This window comes from Alligator sinensis, unplaced genomic scaffold, assembly GCF_000455745.1.
Source record: "Alligator sinensis unplaced genomic scaffold, ASM45574v1 scaffold61_2, whole genome shotgun sequence".
Taxonomy (NCBI): domain Eukaryota; kingdom Metazoa; phylum Chordata; order Crocodylia; family Alligatoridae; genus Alligator; species Alligator sinensis.
The window spans coordinates 1,679,016-1,695,985 of NW_005842108.1; the positions used below are offsets into that span (position 1 = coordinate 1,679,016).

Genomic DNA, 16,970 nt, shown 5'->3' on the forward strand with positions numbered 1-16,970 from the left:
ACAGCATCATCAGCATACTGGAGCTTGATGATGGAGGTCAGGGTGGTCTTGGTTTTGCCTCAGAGTTGGCTGAAATGAAACAGTTTACCATCCATTCGATAGTTTGGCTCCACTCCTACTGGAAGTTTGTAGGTGGTCAGATGTAGCATCACAGTAAAGAATACTGAGAAGACTGTTGGAGCGATGATGCAGCCTTGCTTAACTCCAGTCATAACCTCAAAGGGGTCTGTGATAGATCCATTACTGAGAACCACCACTTACATACCATCATAGAGCAGGCAGAGAATGGTGACGAATTTCAGTGGGCATCTATTTCAGATGGATCCTCCACAGCACTTCTCAGCTGACAGAGTCAAAGGCTTTTGTGAGGTTAAAAAAAAAAAAAAAAAAAAAAAAAAGCTACGTAGAGAAGTTTAAGTTGTTCCTGACATTGCTCCTGCAGCTGGTGACCTGTGAAGATCATGTCAGTTGTGCCTCTTGATGCCCTAAACCCACAATGATTATTCCAGGAAGAGCTCTTCAGCAAGTGGTTCAGGAGGAATCTTGCAATCATCTTTACTGTGGTGGACAGCAAGGTGATCCCTCTGTAATTTCCAGTCGGACTTGTTCCACAGTCAGACAGCTTCTATTTCACCCATTAGGTGTAAAGTGGACTTGCATGCTTAAATTCAGTCCTATTTCATCCTGTTCTACTCCCTGAATAAGTGGCAATACAACCCCCTGTTTGTTTTCCCTCACTCTCTTCTTTTTGTGATTCAGTCTTAAGGGTTAAATGGAGACAGTATAAAAGTAGATACAGTAATGCAGGTATGGTCAACTCCCAGGCAGTGTCATCCAGCCTAGAGTGCTCCCTATGGGTCCAGAAGTTTGGTAGCAGGGGAATGGTGCCACTAGAATGAAGGTGCGACCACTCCCCCACCACCAAATTTCTGGACCCCTTTGAAGTCCAGGGCTCCATGTGCCGGATCTGGCACCTGATCCTAGCACATGGGGCTGAACAGGGGCAGTGCTGGGCCCCAGGGTCCTACCCCAGCACACAGGGGTGGTGCCAGGCCCCAGGGACCAATCCTAGTGTGCAGGGCTGGGACAGGATGTGCTGAGCCCCAGGGCTCAATCCTGGCATTTGGGGCAGGAAGGGGACAGTGCCAGGCCTCAAGGCCTGATCCTGGTGCTTCGTTCTCTGTCTGGCCCCCAGACCAGCACTACAGCATTCATCTGGCCCACAGGGCCAAAAGGTGAAACACCACTGCATTCAGGAATTTTCAGGGACATGAACATAAGTGGAACAGAATTGAACTGGCACCAAGTTCATTTAGACACCCAACAGGGGAAACAGGAACTGGCCCTTACTAAATTTCATTTCCCCTGTGGTAATTTGCACACATGCCAATTAGCCAGAGACCTAAGAATCATTTTCTGAATTTGCTTTTACCTTAAAAATCACTCTATAAATATCTTCTTAGAACAGAACTACCAGACTTCTCTTGAGCAGAGTGCCTGAACTCAAAAGGGGACCAATTTAAATCCAGTCTTCACAGAAGAGACAGGTGCTGCAGTCACCATCATTCCACTGACTTCAACAGAACTATGTGAAATTACACCAACCAAGCAGCTAGGGGTGAGTTTTCAAACCACCTGCAAGAAACTAGTCATCACTACAGAGAGTGTCATTCTAACGAACTGCTGAAGACAGCCCCCCACAGAATACACCTTACAAGAGATTAAATAGAAACTCAACTTCTATTAGTAATCCTCAGGCATTTGTCTGGTATATTGAAGAAGATGTGCACTTTTTCTCCAGAAAAATCAATTTAAAAGCTGAGGAAGTAGCAGACTTATTTCCAGTGTAAAAGAGCACTGAAAGTTATCTTGTGCAGGAAAGGAAGACTAGCAGTGCCTGCCAAAAGGTATGAATCTCTGTTGATGCTCTTTCACCCTTAACATCCTGTCTATCCCTCCCTTCCCTCCAGGAGCAAAACTCATCCAAAGAACAAGGTAAACAATATTCCCAGGTACAACCAGTTCAATAGGATTAGATGGATTATTTCTCAATTAAAAGTACTGTAAATCTGAAATGTCATGTCTTCAGCAAAGGGTTGGATAAAAAAAGAGGAGAAAGAGGATTTAGACCTGTTCCTCCTTTAGGAGGTAACAAAAATTAAAAGCCACAGGAAATTTTGAAAGAACAAATGAGCTTATTCAAATGTGATACAGAAGGCTTGTTTGCTCCAAGCATCCAAAAAACAGACTGGGCCTACTGCAAATCACCTGTTTACATATACTTGACCATCTGTAAGTATTGTGTAAGAATGCACCATCTAGTGGTGGAATATCTAACTGCTGCCTCTGGCTTGCCTGTCAGCCAGCTGTTTTAATAAAAGGTTGCTAACTCCTGCTTTAGTGGAAAGTGCAAAAAAAACCCAACAAAAACTATGGGAGGAGGGCAGATATGGGGAACATGTCATTTTCTAAAAGGTCTCCCAAAATGAGCAATTCAGCAGAATTTTCTAACAACTGTTTAGCTTCAGATAATTCTGGATATTCATTTTACCATATCTTTGTCTTCATAATCTTCTTAAGCTTTTGGTAAGATCTTCCAAGATGAAACTACTATATTTTTAACTTTTACTTCAACCAATTTATCAGTTAGCAAAATTTAAAATCTCTTATCTGGAGTAGTACACAAAGCTTTTTTTTTTTTTTTTGTTGCGTGGGGGTTTTTTAATACAGGTAAAACATTTGCTGTCCTCCAGGTTTAGTACCTGTTTAGTAGCAGTTTTCAATATTTTTCCTAATGCCTGGGTCACTTCATACTTAAGGTATTTCTGAATTTTTGGACTAATACTATCAGAGCCCCATGAGTTCTTTAAATTTTCAATTTGTTCCAAAATGTCTTATGACAGTGATAATACCACATGTTTATAACCAAGGATAAAATTTTTTTAAAAAGACCTTATTTTGGTATCTGCACAATAGATAGCATCTGTTGATGCAGAGCAACTATCTAGATCCTCAGAATCTGTAGCATTCTTCCCTTTAACCTCTGGTGACCCAAAGAGCCCCACCAATCCTTTCTGCTAACTCAAAGATTGTCTTGTTTGTAAACTTCTTTACCCTTGTAACTGACATCCCATAATTTGAGTTTCAGCTTCCATACTTTAAAAGGATTTCAAGTTGACCTGAATCCCTCAAATCTTTTCATGTAGCAATACAGGTACTCCTCACTTAACGACCTACCTGTTTAACGACTGCGCGGACTTACGACCAGCTCTCCTTAGAGTCGTAGAGCTGGTCGGCAGCACGGCGTCTCAGCAGCGCGGCGTCTCAGCGTCAAGCTGAGGGGGACATGGAGCTGAGCCCGGCACCCTCCAGCGCGGCATCTCAGCAGCGCGGCATCTCAGCATCAAGCTGAGGGGGACGTGGAGCTGAGCCCGGCAACCTCCAGCTGGCTCCGCGAACCCACTATGGGGGAGAAGCATCCACCCGGAGGGCAGCGGCCAGGACTCTCCGCCATGGCCAGCGCCTTCCCGTCCCCGGCTGTTTCCCTGGGGGCCGACTGCAGTCAGTAAGGGGCGGCTCCTCACTTATCGACCAATTCGCTTAACGACCGAGTCGTAGGAACAGAGCTCGGTCGTTAAGTGAGGAGTGCCTGTACTGGTTTACTACTAGCTTTCCTGATTCTATTTTTTATTAAGCAATATATGCATCTTATAAAACGAAGCAAACCTACTGAAGGCTTTCCACCTTATCTACAGTATGCTCGCTAACTAAAGTGAAAAGTGCTTGGATGAACAATAGTATTTTTCCCTTCCGTATTTCACTGTACCCAAGAAAAAATAATCCAGAAAAATATCCCTTACCATTAGTAAATTAATCCAGTTTAGGAGTTCTTTATATATCAAAGAATTATTAAAATTCACGTAACTCACTCTAAACTATTTTAAAACTACTCCCTTTAATATCTGCAAGTCATTTCCCTAGCACACCCTCCCCGCACTTCCTCCCACACAAAAAAATAGCATTAAGTCATTGACAGGACAGGTATCAGTCAGTATTTACAACTTCAGCAGAATCAGAGACTGAATCACTATAGATTAACCCAGGAAAATGTTATCAAATGTAATTACAAGTGACTTATGTTTTAATGTAAATGAAAAAGGTTACCTTATTTATTATAACACGAACTTCACTTGCAAAATCACGTGAACATATTTCTAAATGAAAAATCTTCCCACAATTTGATACACAGGCTCCTAACAGCTGAAAACAGAAATAACATTGTGGGGGAAAAATTAAGATGGCAATAAAAGTTACTGTCCACAATACAAATACATATTGCAAAAGAATAAGGGCCAAATTCCACTCTTGGATAAGCACACACACAACTCCATCAGCTGTCCACTAGAATTGCATACAAGTATTCCTGGACAGAATTCAGCTATAATGACTTCTTGAGTACATAAAGATATACATATGTCAGTTTGGTAAAATAATAGTGCATAGGCTACTTACTGTTAGTGCTTGTAATGCCACATGTGGGACCTTATGATTTACCCTTTTCATAATGGCTTTAAGGCAATCTTTTGCTCTAGAAGACAAAAAAGATTTCAGTGGTACAGAAGTATACTTCAAGCACTACTGCTACAAAATAGGGGTGCACCAATAAAGATTTCTTGGCCAATACCAATAGTCAATATATTAACCAGTCATATTGGCCAGTACTGATCCAATAACTGATATTTTGTATATTTAGCACCATTTCTAAGCGTGGAGAATGCCGATGCAGTAGACACGGCAGCACTAGTGGTTCTGGGAGCCACTGTAAATAAAGTGTTACCCCCTTACTCCCGGAGCCCATGTAAAAGTGTCCACGCCAGTTGCAGCAGGCAAGGCTAGCCTAGTAGTGGCCTACACCTGTCTGTGCAGGGCCGTTTGGCCCCTGTCCTTCAATCCCAACCTGGGGGCAGCTGCCTGAGCCTGCCTGGCTGCCCAGGGCTGGGTGGTCTCTGGGCCAGGCTCCCGCTCTCATCCCTCTGCCCAGGGCAGGACCCAGCTGGCCTAAGGACCCTGGCTGCACACAGCAGTGGGAACGAGCAACTGCCCAAGGTGGTGAGTAGCCACAGGGGTCAGCTTCTGATGGCTGCTGCCAGGGCAAGGGGAACGGAGTCTCCCTCAAGCTCCGTTAGATGGCAGTGTGCACATGACCCAGGGAAAGTGGGGTTGCAGGGGAGTTGCTGTCTTCCCCCTTCTCCTTCAGAGCCCTTGTCCTGCTTCTTGCCGCCGGGCCATAACAAGGGCTTGGTTGCCAACATTAGGGCAAGGTGGGCACAGCGCAGTTTGTAGAGGGGTGCAGCTGTGGGGCGCCTCATCCCCCATTAAGCAGCACCTACCCCAGTGCCTTGGATGCAAGACAAGCCCCTCCCCCACAATGTGCATGGGGGGAAATAAGTGATTCATATAACCCATTAGGAGTACTTCCAACTTTGTCACATATATCCATAATAAGGCCCCAGTCCTCACTGGTATTATATTCATTTGTTGCCTCCTCCACAATAACCCCTCCTCTCAGATTCAGGTTAGGGAGGAGGCCAGGCAGCTTTTGTGGCTCCCACACCAGGCCTGAGCCCAGGCTGGGGCCAGTCAGACCCACAGCAGCTGCTTGCCACCCCACCCTGCACCCTCTGCCCACACTGGTGGCAAGCACAGCCAGGCACAAAGCACATGGGACTCCACTGCTGCTGTGCGCCATGGGAGGGGCTGTGCCTCCACATGCTGCTATGCTCTGGGAAGTGACCAGAGCCTGAGAAGCTTGGCCCCGGCCAAGCTTTGCCACCTGCCTCTGGGGCAAAGACCCCCAGGCACTGTGGGTTGAGTCACACTGGGCTGGATTGGGCAGCTCAGCTCCACCCACCCCTCCCCTCCCCAGTCACATCTGCAGTATTCACCACCTTTTACAGCCCCTGCCCCAGCCCCAGCCCCAACCTGCAGTCTGTGCTATGCCACTGCCCAGTACACCACGGCAGCTGCTCCACTGCAGCCCAGCTCAGCCCACCGATCAGGGGATGAGGGCGTGCATATCCAGGGGCCCCAGAAAGAAGGCATAAGTATCAGAGAACATTATCAGCTACAATGGCCAAAAAAGGCCAATAACCAATAACGTAAATTTCCCTTTTATCAGTGCCCATTTGATAGGCAACTGATAGGCATCTCTACTACAAAATTCAAAACCAACACAGAGGCTAAATTCAGCAGTTACATTTGACCTTTACAAGACGACTGAAATTACTGACTATGCTTATATACGTTAAATTTAATTTGGAACCTGGCCTTTTTTTCCTTGTTGCCCTCTATCCATACCGCCCTTCCCTCCCCCACATACAACTACCTACGCAAAAACTTTGCCATAGTTAACTTTCCCCCTTGAGTAGAGAACTAGCTTTGCACAATGAAGTTAGTTCCACTTTCTCCTTCTGACTTAGATGCTTCAGGAACTTTATGCAAGGCTATCTTAACATGAATAGCTCATTTTACTGTGTAATGCTGCATAAAATTGAAGCAAGTCCAGCATACATCAATTATCCTGCTGGAAGTTTTGCTGGAAAACAAAAGCTTCAAACTTCTTCTCAGCAGGTTTTAAAGCCAACTGTGCAGATCATTAGCACAGTTTATGAATATTTTAGGTCAATATTTCTGCAGAGCCGACTCTAAAAAGGATCTTTGGGAGCTTCATTCTTGTAACAGCATCCATTTTTTAACTGAATATGAAATTCAACATTGCAAAGATGAGCTACATCTTACCCATTAGGAGTACTTCCAACTTTGTCACATATATCCATAATAAGACCCCAGTCCTCACTGGTATTATATTCATTTGTGGCCTTTTCTGTAAAGAAAAAACAAGACATGCATCAAATTTGAGTTCAAATTTTAGTGAACAAATATAAACAGCAATGCTCTGTATATGAATAACTGAGAACAACAATGTCTTTTCCTAGACTAATTGTAACATTTGCTAATTTCTAAAAGTTTTATGGTGTGCATCAGAAAACCTACTACTCCATGTCATGACCCAAAGGCATGATTTTGTGTGTGCTTCGGCACCAGAATTATCCCCGCCAGGTAACAGCTTCATTGCACGGGAGAGTTCCTATTGCAGAGGAGAACCCCGGTGCAAGGACGAGCTTCCCGCCTCTTTGCAGCTTCTTTTGCAGGGTGCATTGCTCAAGTTGCAAGAGAAATGCAAAAGAGTTCCCGCCACCCGCATGCAAATTCGTTCCCCGCTATTGGCTAGTTTTAAATTATTCCCACATGGTGGCTAACGATTGGCCTGTTAGCCGCATAAGAGGCTTGAGCAGTTTCCGCCCAAGCCGAAGAGGACTCCACATCCATCTCATGGGGACTCTGGATACACGGCAGGGTAATAGAGACCCTGTGTGAGATTCAGAGGAGCTTGGCGACCTGATCCATCGCCCACCTCTTCCCGTCTTCGAGCGCAAATTTTATAAGACGTATCTACGATTTCGATTTTGGTGGCGCGTTCACCCAGAGCATCCGGAGCTCTGTTCCGTGGAGCCTAGCAAACTCCACGTGACCGTTCATGTTGTCTGTGTCTGTAACTGCAACTCAAGCAAGTTTTCCAGCCTACACCACTACCATCTCTGGTGTAAGTAAACAATCTTTAAATCTACCATTAAGCGTCTGTGCCTAATTCCAGCTCGTCGCCTGCCCTCTCCGATCCAGTGTGCCCAGGCTGCTGGCCACAGCCCGCGTGCAGCATGGAAAAGGGCCCGGATCGCTCCCGGCCCGCACACTCCACACACACTCTATATTATGGCACAAGACTAACAACTCTGATTAGCACTTAAGAGCCAAAAAGCAAACAACAGACTTTAAAGAGGTAGTGGTTACATTATGAAATATATACCGCACTCTGCACTTAATTACTGCAAATTTAGGCTAAAAATGATTCCTAAGACCATCCATACAATGTATAATATATTTAATTTGATATTTAAGATGCAATTTGCTATTTAGATTCTACTCAAGGATATCATCAAGTTTATATATAATACAATCTAAAAGATAATTAAAAGTATTTTCACTATGTACCTTCAATATTTTCCTCGAATGCTAGCTTCTCCTCACTCAACTCCTTAATGCACACCTTGCCATGAGGCCTTCAATGTTAATTTAAGAGAACATAAACGAAAATGATACAAAGAATATACAAATTGCTCTATGTAGTCTTTTCTTCATAAAAAGCATTTTTGTATCTAGCATTTATTATGCCACTCAATCCACTGGCCTCTAAAGCCTAATGTAATTTAGTTACATACTCCCTATGTATTAAATAGTAAGATTTGGTGGTAGGGCCACGTTACTGAGATCATATAATAATATATGGCTATGACAAAAATAATCCTTAAATAGCAAATTAAATATAGTATATTATATGGATGGTCTTAGGAATCATTTTTAGCCTATTACAGTAAAAAGCAAATATTATTTATAATATTCTCTAAGTATTCACAGATAACTGGTTAAGCTCTTTCACAAAACTTTGGAACTTCATTATTTTTCATAAATGGGGCTGGTGGTTTCAGAAAATCTATAGGGCCCAGCTGCAATAAGAGAAATCACACAATCCATAGTATCCCACATTTTAAAAATTGTTTTACAAGTGAAAACAGAACATGATAGCTCACTAAGTCTCTCAGCCTGTGTTAGCGTCCTGTAATGGCAGCTGTTCAGAGTGCAAGTTTGCCAATAGCGATACCACTACAGCATAAAGCTGATTAGAAGGCTGTAATTAGGTTACTTCTCTGACAGCAAGCTTCACTGCTCAGTACATTTTGGGATACACTGGAAACCACTTTTCAAGCAGCTCAGTCAGGAGTTGGGGACTAGATTCCACAAAGAAGTCAGAGAAGTAGCAACCAAGAGGATTGCTGGAAACCTTATGATGTGAACACACAGCTGGATTTAGGTGGAAACATTCAAACCTGAGGTGATGCCCCGATCATCTGTACTACAAGCTAGACTAGCTCTTTTGGGGAAGCTGGGACAGTCTAAAACAGGACTGTCCAACTGCCATCTTACAGGCTGAGGGGTCAGTTTGCAGCCCCCAGGCTCCCACCCAGCTGTTGCTCTGTCCATTGCTCTTGTGGCCCCCCCACAATACTCCAGCTTCGTACCGGGAAGGGGCCAGACTGCTCATGCTGCATGCTCAGAAAGAGAGGGAGGGAGCCAGGCTACCGGCCAGGTATACACAAAAGGGAAAGGGAGTGGGGTCCTGCGCACATGTTGGAAGGAGCTGGGCTGTACATGCAACCAGAATGAGGAGAAATTGGGGGCCCGGGGGGGAATGGGCTAGATACATGGCAGGAAGGGATCTCAGGGAGAGGGCATGCAGTCTCAAGCGGACCAAGGTGTGCAATCCCCAGGTCTGTATCCAGCACTGCATACATCCAGGAAGTTGGACAGTTCTTATCTAAGACATATTCCAACCCTGATGCTGCCTTAAAAAAAAATTTAAAAGGCTGTTTGGAGAAGTCTTTACTACTAGAGATAAAAATGCCTGATAAAGACATTAGCAAAAAATTCACATACAAAACTAAACTAATTGAACTTTGAAAACAGTAACCATGTGTTCAAAAGTTTTCCCTAGTTAAGGTTTATCTTTTAAACTTGTTTTAATATATTGGGACATGGTCTGAAAAAACTTAATGTTCATGAATGCAATGAAGAAAATACTTTCCTGGAACTAAATATACATCATATGCAAAGAACTGCCACAGACCCTTGGTTCAGTCTAAGCTGTAAAGCATTGCTGGTAAAAGATGCCTTCACATGTCATGCCACTGCATGAATTTACACCCAGTTTTGAGTCCTCCAAGTCTCAGTACTTCCTCCCTCCCTCTCAAATTATAACTAAGCCACCCTCAGAATGACATGTCTTTTATCAAAAAATGCAACATAAGCTGTAAAATAAAAATGCACCACAGCTCTTGTGATAGTAGCTAGTCTCAAATCTAGTCATGAGTCTGAATACCATTGTCCAGGATTGCTATGTCCAACATTCCCCTTCCTCAGCATGTTTTGTACATGTCTCTTCCTACTTGTTAACTCCTGCAGGGTTTTTACTCATTTTTCTTTGTGGGCCCTGACATCTTTTAACCCTCTTGACCCTCCTTTCAGCCTCTCCACTTTCCTTTGTATGGCAGCCATGCAGGTGAAGTCAAAAAAGAGAAGAACTGACTTTTTAAGCATTTGAAAAACACGTACTTGCAGCTAAATTGGAAAAGTACAGTAAATTATGACATTTTGGCAGCAAAGTGAAGTTTCTACTAACAAATCAATTCATTGTCAGCAGAAACACATACTAAAAAGCAACACCTCGGCATAAAAATAAAATGCACGGGAAGTTTCAAATAATCTCTGCAAGCAATCCAATAACATGTCTGGTCAGACCACACGATCTTTAAGAGTAAAGTGCACCTGTAGAACAAACATTGCAAAATAATGTATTCTGCTTTTCAAAGCAGAGGACAAATATCTGAGCAGAACTTTTAAGATATTTTTTGACACTTCCTGATATTCACATGAAATGCAGCCTTGTTTCACTCGCTGCAGTAAATGCTACTCCAGTGAGTACACCTGCTTTGAACAGCAGGACTCCATACAAGCCAGTACAACCTCAAGCAGCTGCCCTATTTCAATGTCTGTCATCCTTATATGCACACCCAAGGTTACCCAAAAGCCCCTCACACTCACTCCTTGTGACTATAGGCTTTTGGTAGTATTCCACATACTACTCAGCATTCAAGGAACTGCAGAGCGATTCTGAAGCTTACCTAACCCTATACATATTTATGAAGACCCTCACCTTTAAAGTTTTAGGGGGTTGGTTACCTTTTCCTTTCCACTAACACACAAAATCTAACAATGTCTGTTTTTATGTACATAAACAGCAAGCTCTGAAGAGGTATCTTTGAGAGGTACCCCTATCTACACCTGCTCAAAGACTGACCTTGATAAGCATATAAGGGCACAATTTCCCACTTCTTCAGCACTTATAATGGCCAAGTAAACAGCTATGACAACACATACACTGATCTTCCATTAATGCAGGAACAACCAGAACCCCTAAACTTCAAGTTTCAATATGTTTGTGAAAAATTAAGTTTATTCCTTTTTTGCTGCTAAATGTTTTAAAGCAGGATTCATGGGTCTTAGAAATCAAAACACCTCCCAAGTTCATAACAATGCATTTACAAATACATTGCATTTCAGAAATTAATGGCAAAATGGCTGCCCACACTGTATGTCTTTGACAAAGCAGGGAACTACACACCAGCGAGGAACACTGATGGCAGCACTGTTGAACGCATCAATCATTTATGATGAGGCAGAAAAGCAATGTGGGTCCAGTAAATGATCACTGCACACAAAATAGTTTTATTGCAAAACTGCCATTATCTTCTGAAACATCTTCGTAATTTCAAAACTAATTTCAATCCAAGAACATTAAGGATTAGACAAAAGCAACACAAAGTGATACTACGGAAGACTGCTAACATTATCTTTTACAGACTCCCCCAGATCTCTAGCAACTGCCCTTCTGTTTAGCTGTACCAAGTCAAATTCTTCACAGCTCACTATCAGTAGTTCTACCCACTTCACCAAGACAACTTGAAGAAATAAAAGTAGGAGTAAAAGGACAGTGATGCTGGGGCCTGGGCCTATCAACGCTGCAACTCCAGCACAGTGAATACTCCTCTCTAGAAAAGCATCTCTGCTGGCATTTTTGTGCAAAGTCCTATATTTCCAAACATGAAAACATCCTGGTGGATTTTCCCAGACCTGTATCAACAGTCAATCCCATTTCTCAGTGGTTAATTTCACTGGGCAGAAGTATCATTTCCACTGTGTACAGGTAGCCAGAAAATTCATACAGCACCCAGTATTTTTCATGCACTATCTGCAACACTGTCTCCCCAGTTTTCTCATATTCATTGTTGCATTCCCAAACACTGTGGTACCTGAATTTCTTTAGTTACAAAAGAATCGTGCAACCTGTTCCTAAAAACAGATGAGAATTCTGCATATTTAAGGTCTGACACCAATATGCCAGGGAGAGTGAAAAATAGTAAATTAGTAAATTAAAATAATAAATAGTAATTCCCATAGTAACCTACAGGAACTATACAACTGGTATGAGAATAGTTCATTATGAGATGAGAAAAAAAAAACAAAAAACTGTAGGAACTTGATTCTGTGTTCTCAGAAATCTCTGAGGATGCTGCTGCCATTCCACAAGGCTCTGCAGAAGTGTCCCGCAGGCAGTGCACCAGACCCTGCAATTCTTATCCAAGGTGCACTTTCCACCCCCCTCCAAAAACAGCCTCACCCAACAAGGACTTAACAAAAACAAACTCAGCCAAATACATGCTTGAACAGCACAACAAAGCTGGCAACTTCATGACAGCAAAAGTCTTACCAGTTAGATTTTTAGTGTTGACAAGGCCTTTACTTCAGATCTGCAAATATTTGGTTATTCAGTCCTGGCTCCCCTTAAGCCAGTCATACCAAATTCTGTGATGATTTTGCAACACATCAGAAAAAAAGAAACTAAAACACTTACTTGTGACTCGGTTTTATTCCAGGGCTCTAGAGATTAACACACACACACAAACTGATATAGCTCAAAACTAGTAGACAAGAACTCTATGCCAAGAAAATGTTCTGTACAAGACTGCATAGTGATAGAGACTGTATTCACAAAGTAAAAGTATTTTACCAGTGTAAATATTGTAAACAACAGACAGCATCTGTTTTATATTTCATGCATCTAAGCACAATGATTTCAAAACTTTTATTTTGATAGTTTATTTAAAAAATGAACAAGGATATAGCAAAGTACTGAGATTTTTGCTACAACAAAACTGAATTCACTAAGAAACGAAGATCTTTCCTACTTCAAAAGAGGTTTTATCAGTTTAACAAACAAAATTTACTTCATAGAGGGTTGTTTTTTTTAATGTTCCTCAAAATTTTATTTTTTAAATGTATTAGAGCAAAATAAAAAAAAAAAAGCAATACCCTTTAATAAAAGAATTTCTACTATGAACTGGAAACTTATCAGTTGCAAATATTAGAGGAGAAAGACCTGGGTCAACTAATGAAATCACAGAATAACTATAAACCACAAGTGTGACGTGAAAGAGGCAAATGCATGTTGAGGTAAAGTGTACCAGAGAAGGTATTTCTAGTAGGGACAGGGAAAATTACTGTAAATGCCATTCTACAAGGCACACGTGAGCCATCACCTGCAGAGCTATGTATGTTTCTAGTCACTGACACTCAAGAAAGGTAAATTAATCAAACTGGAACACATGCAGAGAAAGGCTACCAGAATGGAAATTACAAAAGCAGACAAAGAGTTCGGTTCACTCAGCCTACCAAAACAGGATTACTCTCTGTATATGCACACACACACACACACACACACACACACACACACCAGGTAAATGACATGGAAGCAGAAAAGGTATTTAGGATAACGGACTTTAGAAGACCAAGTTCCAAGACAGGCATTGGAAGACCAAGTTTCTGAAGCCTTCCAATATGAATGACAGTGAGAAACCAGAGTTGTAAGACAGAGTCTGATTACCTTACAAAAGTGATGCAGGAAAATGTACACATTGAACATGAGGCTACTTTCAGCTCTATGTTCTATGACTATTTGACATACTTTACCCACTGCACTGTTTAAGTATGATTTATGAAGGACTGTTGCTTTGTTCCATTTACATGTAGACTATAGCCATACACACATGATCACCCTTACAACAGTAGCTAAATATTTAATCATGGATTTAAAAATTCAACTAGAGTTTGATTAAAATAAAACTTCTTTCCATGTTTTCATTACTATGTTAACTGAAGTAACTGTTTTATTACTGTATACTTTCACCTAATCTTCCCAAAGCCCTAAAAATAAAATACTACGTTCTTAATACAAAAAGTCATTCACACAGAAAGTCTGAGTACAATTCTCCAAACTGTACCTGATTTTCTTATATACACATGGTAAGGAAACGCAAGACATTAAAGAGCTCACGTTTCTGAAGTTCACTGTTCCTCACCTTAATCTTCTGATACCACAATCATTTACAAAACAGTTGCTTTCTATTTCAAATTAATAAAACTTCAAGTATGTAACAGCAGCACCAGATGAACACTTATGAAAAAGCAACACTGCTTTCATGCAAGCATACAAACTTCAAAGAACCAAGGGAAGAGAAAGGGTGAGAGATATTATCCACAGTACAGTATAGCAGGATTTTGTTTAAGTTTTAAAAAATATGCACCTTCTAAATGGTAGCTCCTTATTCCAGGAAGACTGCAAAATAGGATTTTTACTGCAGAAAGGGCCACAAGATTTGGCACTATTATTTGTAACTATTACTTTGTTGTAGTACTTTGCCCATATAGCCAGTAATTAAATCCCATTCAATGAATGTTACCTTAAAATTATTAAGAGCCTGGAAGTGCCAAAAGCAGGAAGTTTGCAGAATATTTTAGTCAGAAGTTGAGATCTGCAGTCCTAAAGGTCTTTCTTCATGAAAATGAATTGAATAGAACCATTTAAAACATGTTCCTACTAGCAAAGGCATATAAATTTCATGAGGCTTTTCAAACAAACTCATCTATAGCTGGTTTGGCAAGTTTCTATCACCATATCAATCTTGTGTCAACATCAATAGCTCAGGGTAGTTTGCAAAAAGAGAGGAATGAATAGAATGTTTTTATTTTGTATGATTTGAAGATATGTTAAGGAAACACAAGAACATCTAAGCACTGCACATCTGTGCTAGTTTAAGTAAAAGCACAAGCAAATGTTTTTGTTAGAACAGCCCATAATATTTTAGGATTGACAAAAATCCCAAGAATGCTTAACTCTGCTTTCTGTTAAAATTGCCAACTTAAAAATTGTTTTTATGTTAAACATTTTCCTATTAAATGTACAGTGCTGATTAATTTAAAACAGGTATTTAAAACTACAAGGTCAGTATTCAGAATAGTGAAGGCATGATCCATAGGCTATACAGGCAAATATAGCACAGACAGGCCCAGAGTCAACACCATCCTCACTGTCAAGACTGCCTGGTAATTTTTGTAATAGACAGATGTCAGCCAAGGATTAATCTGATGCCATAAAATTAATATCCAGCTGATGTTTTACAAGGAGTGAAACCCTGGTCCTACTGTCTTCATTTTGGTCAAGATGTCACCCTAGGCCTCCAGAGAGGAAATACAAAGTACACTGACTTAAATCCATTTAGATTTGTAGCAAGCAAATCCTGTATCTTTCAGATCAGATTGCTAGCTATCTGTACGTCTTGTTTAAAAAAAAAAAAAAAAAAACCCACAAAAAAACCCCAAACAAAAAAAGCTGCCAAAGCTTTAAGTCCTTAAGATATCAAGTGTTTTAGACTCTAGCCATGGAACTTTTTCTTAATCTGCTGACTATAAAATAAGCAACTCCCAAAAGTTTGACTAAGCAACTCAGATGCATGAGAGCATAACACTTGTTACGAGTCATGTCATCTAAAATAAGGTAGCGTATCAACTAGAAAGGTTTTAAACACAGACTACCCCAAGCTCAGGGACTAATGCATAAGCCAGTGAAATGACGTTCAGACAGAAACATATGCAGTAGTAATTTAAAAAGAAAAAAGCCTCAAAGCTTAGTTTCCTATAATAAATGACATTTCACTTCTAAGGTACAATAACTCCTGTGAACTGACTGCCCAGAGGAGTTTTCCATCTATTGACTCCTCTGTGAAATCCTATGAAATATGAACTTTCATTTCTACCCAGGAGAACTTTTACAATCTTTTCTCCAATGCCTGATGAAGAGTGTTTGTGCCTGAAAGCTTGCAATTAAAGACTTCTTTCGCAAAAAATCTTGTTGGTTTAATAAAAGATATCACCTCTACTACCAGTCCCGATTGCCTTTTCCTCTAGACCAATACAGCTACAACCTGAATACCAATAACTTCTGTAGTATTCAGGGTTTAAATATAGTTCATGTGGGTCTAAACTCCCAAAACTTTCCTCTTACAGTATCAAAATGATCAGACTTCAAAACTGTGACCAGCTAGGAGTGACTCTTTTGACTGCAAGAAATTTAAGCCAGGGCTGCCAAACTCACCTGGGGCCCTGAGCTGGATTCAGAGCATGGATCTCCCTGCAGGCCAGATCTGGCCAGGACCAAAGAGTGATAGCAGCAGCTGTGATCACTACAGCAGAAATGGGCAAGCAGCCATAGGCCAGGCAGCTGCTTGCCATGGCAGAAGGTGGCAACTGAGGGATGTGTTGCATATGCCGCACTCATCTGGCTGCCGCCAACAGCCACATCCATTAGGACAGCAGGGCCCCAGATTTCACAGCAGTTTACCACCGCTCACATCCCCAACCTGTGGTGGTTTGGTGAGCCAGATACAGCTGATCTCATGCCAGATCCAGCCCACAGGTTATACATTTGACACTAGGGATGCACCAATAAAGATTTTTTTGCCCAATACCAATGGCCAATTCTTAACCAGCCACATTGGCTGATACTGCTCTGACTGCCAATATGCACCCCAGCAGCTTGGAGACCAGTGTCCAGCCAGTAAGTCTGTGGGAGGAAGAGGGCATGGGGGAAGGAGATCAAGGCCCCCATGATGTGGGAAGGAATTGGGCTGGGGCATAGGACAGAGCTGTGGGCAGCAAATCCAGGGGGGTGGGAGGGTGGGGAGAGGCCACAGAAGGGGGGGGCAGCTCCCCACCGCTGTGCACATCCCTGGGGGAGGCATAGGGAGCTCGTGCCCTTCAGATCTGTGCGTGGGGCGAGGGCAGGCTGCCTACTGTGGGCTCAGGGCCCGAGGCTGCACTGGCCTCTTCCCGGTACCTCCCAACCC

At 42.0% G+C, this 16,970-nt stretch overlaps 1 protein-coding gene across 7 annotated transcripts in view; it reads right to left on the reverse strand.

The window, feature by feature from the left end:
* STAM2 (signal transducing adaptor molecule 2) overlaps positions 1-16,970 on the reverse strand; it is a 39,550-nt gene that overhangs the window by 22,435 nt on the left and 145 nt on the right. For 4 of the 7 annotated variants that reach the window (XR_003094268.1, XR_003094269.1, XM_014520346.2 and 1 more), the window contains exons 2-4: positions 6,799-6,883; positions 4,513-4,588; positions 4,165-4,260 (exon numbers count right to left, since the gene is read on the reverse strand). Coding sequence is in view for 5 of the 7 variants with exons in the window: in XM_014520346.2 (XP_014375832.2) it covers positions 4,165-4,260; positions 4,513-4,588; positions 6,799-6,883 (257 nt within the window). In the remaining 2 variants the exon portion in view is untranslated. Of the gene's footprint in view, positions 1-4,164; positions 4,261-4,512; positions 4,589-5,462; positions 5,523-6,798; positions 6,884-16,970 lie in introns of those variants that run through there. The other 3 variants (XM_014520344.2, XM_025205191.1, XM_025205193.1) reach the window with 3 other exon arrangements.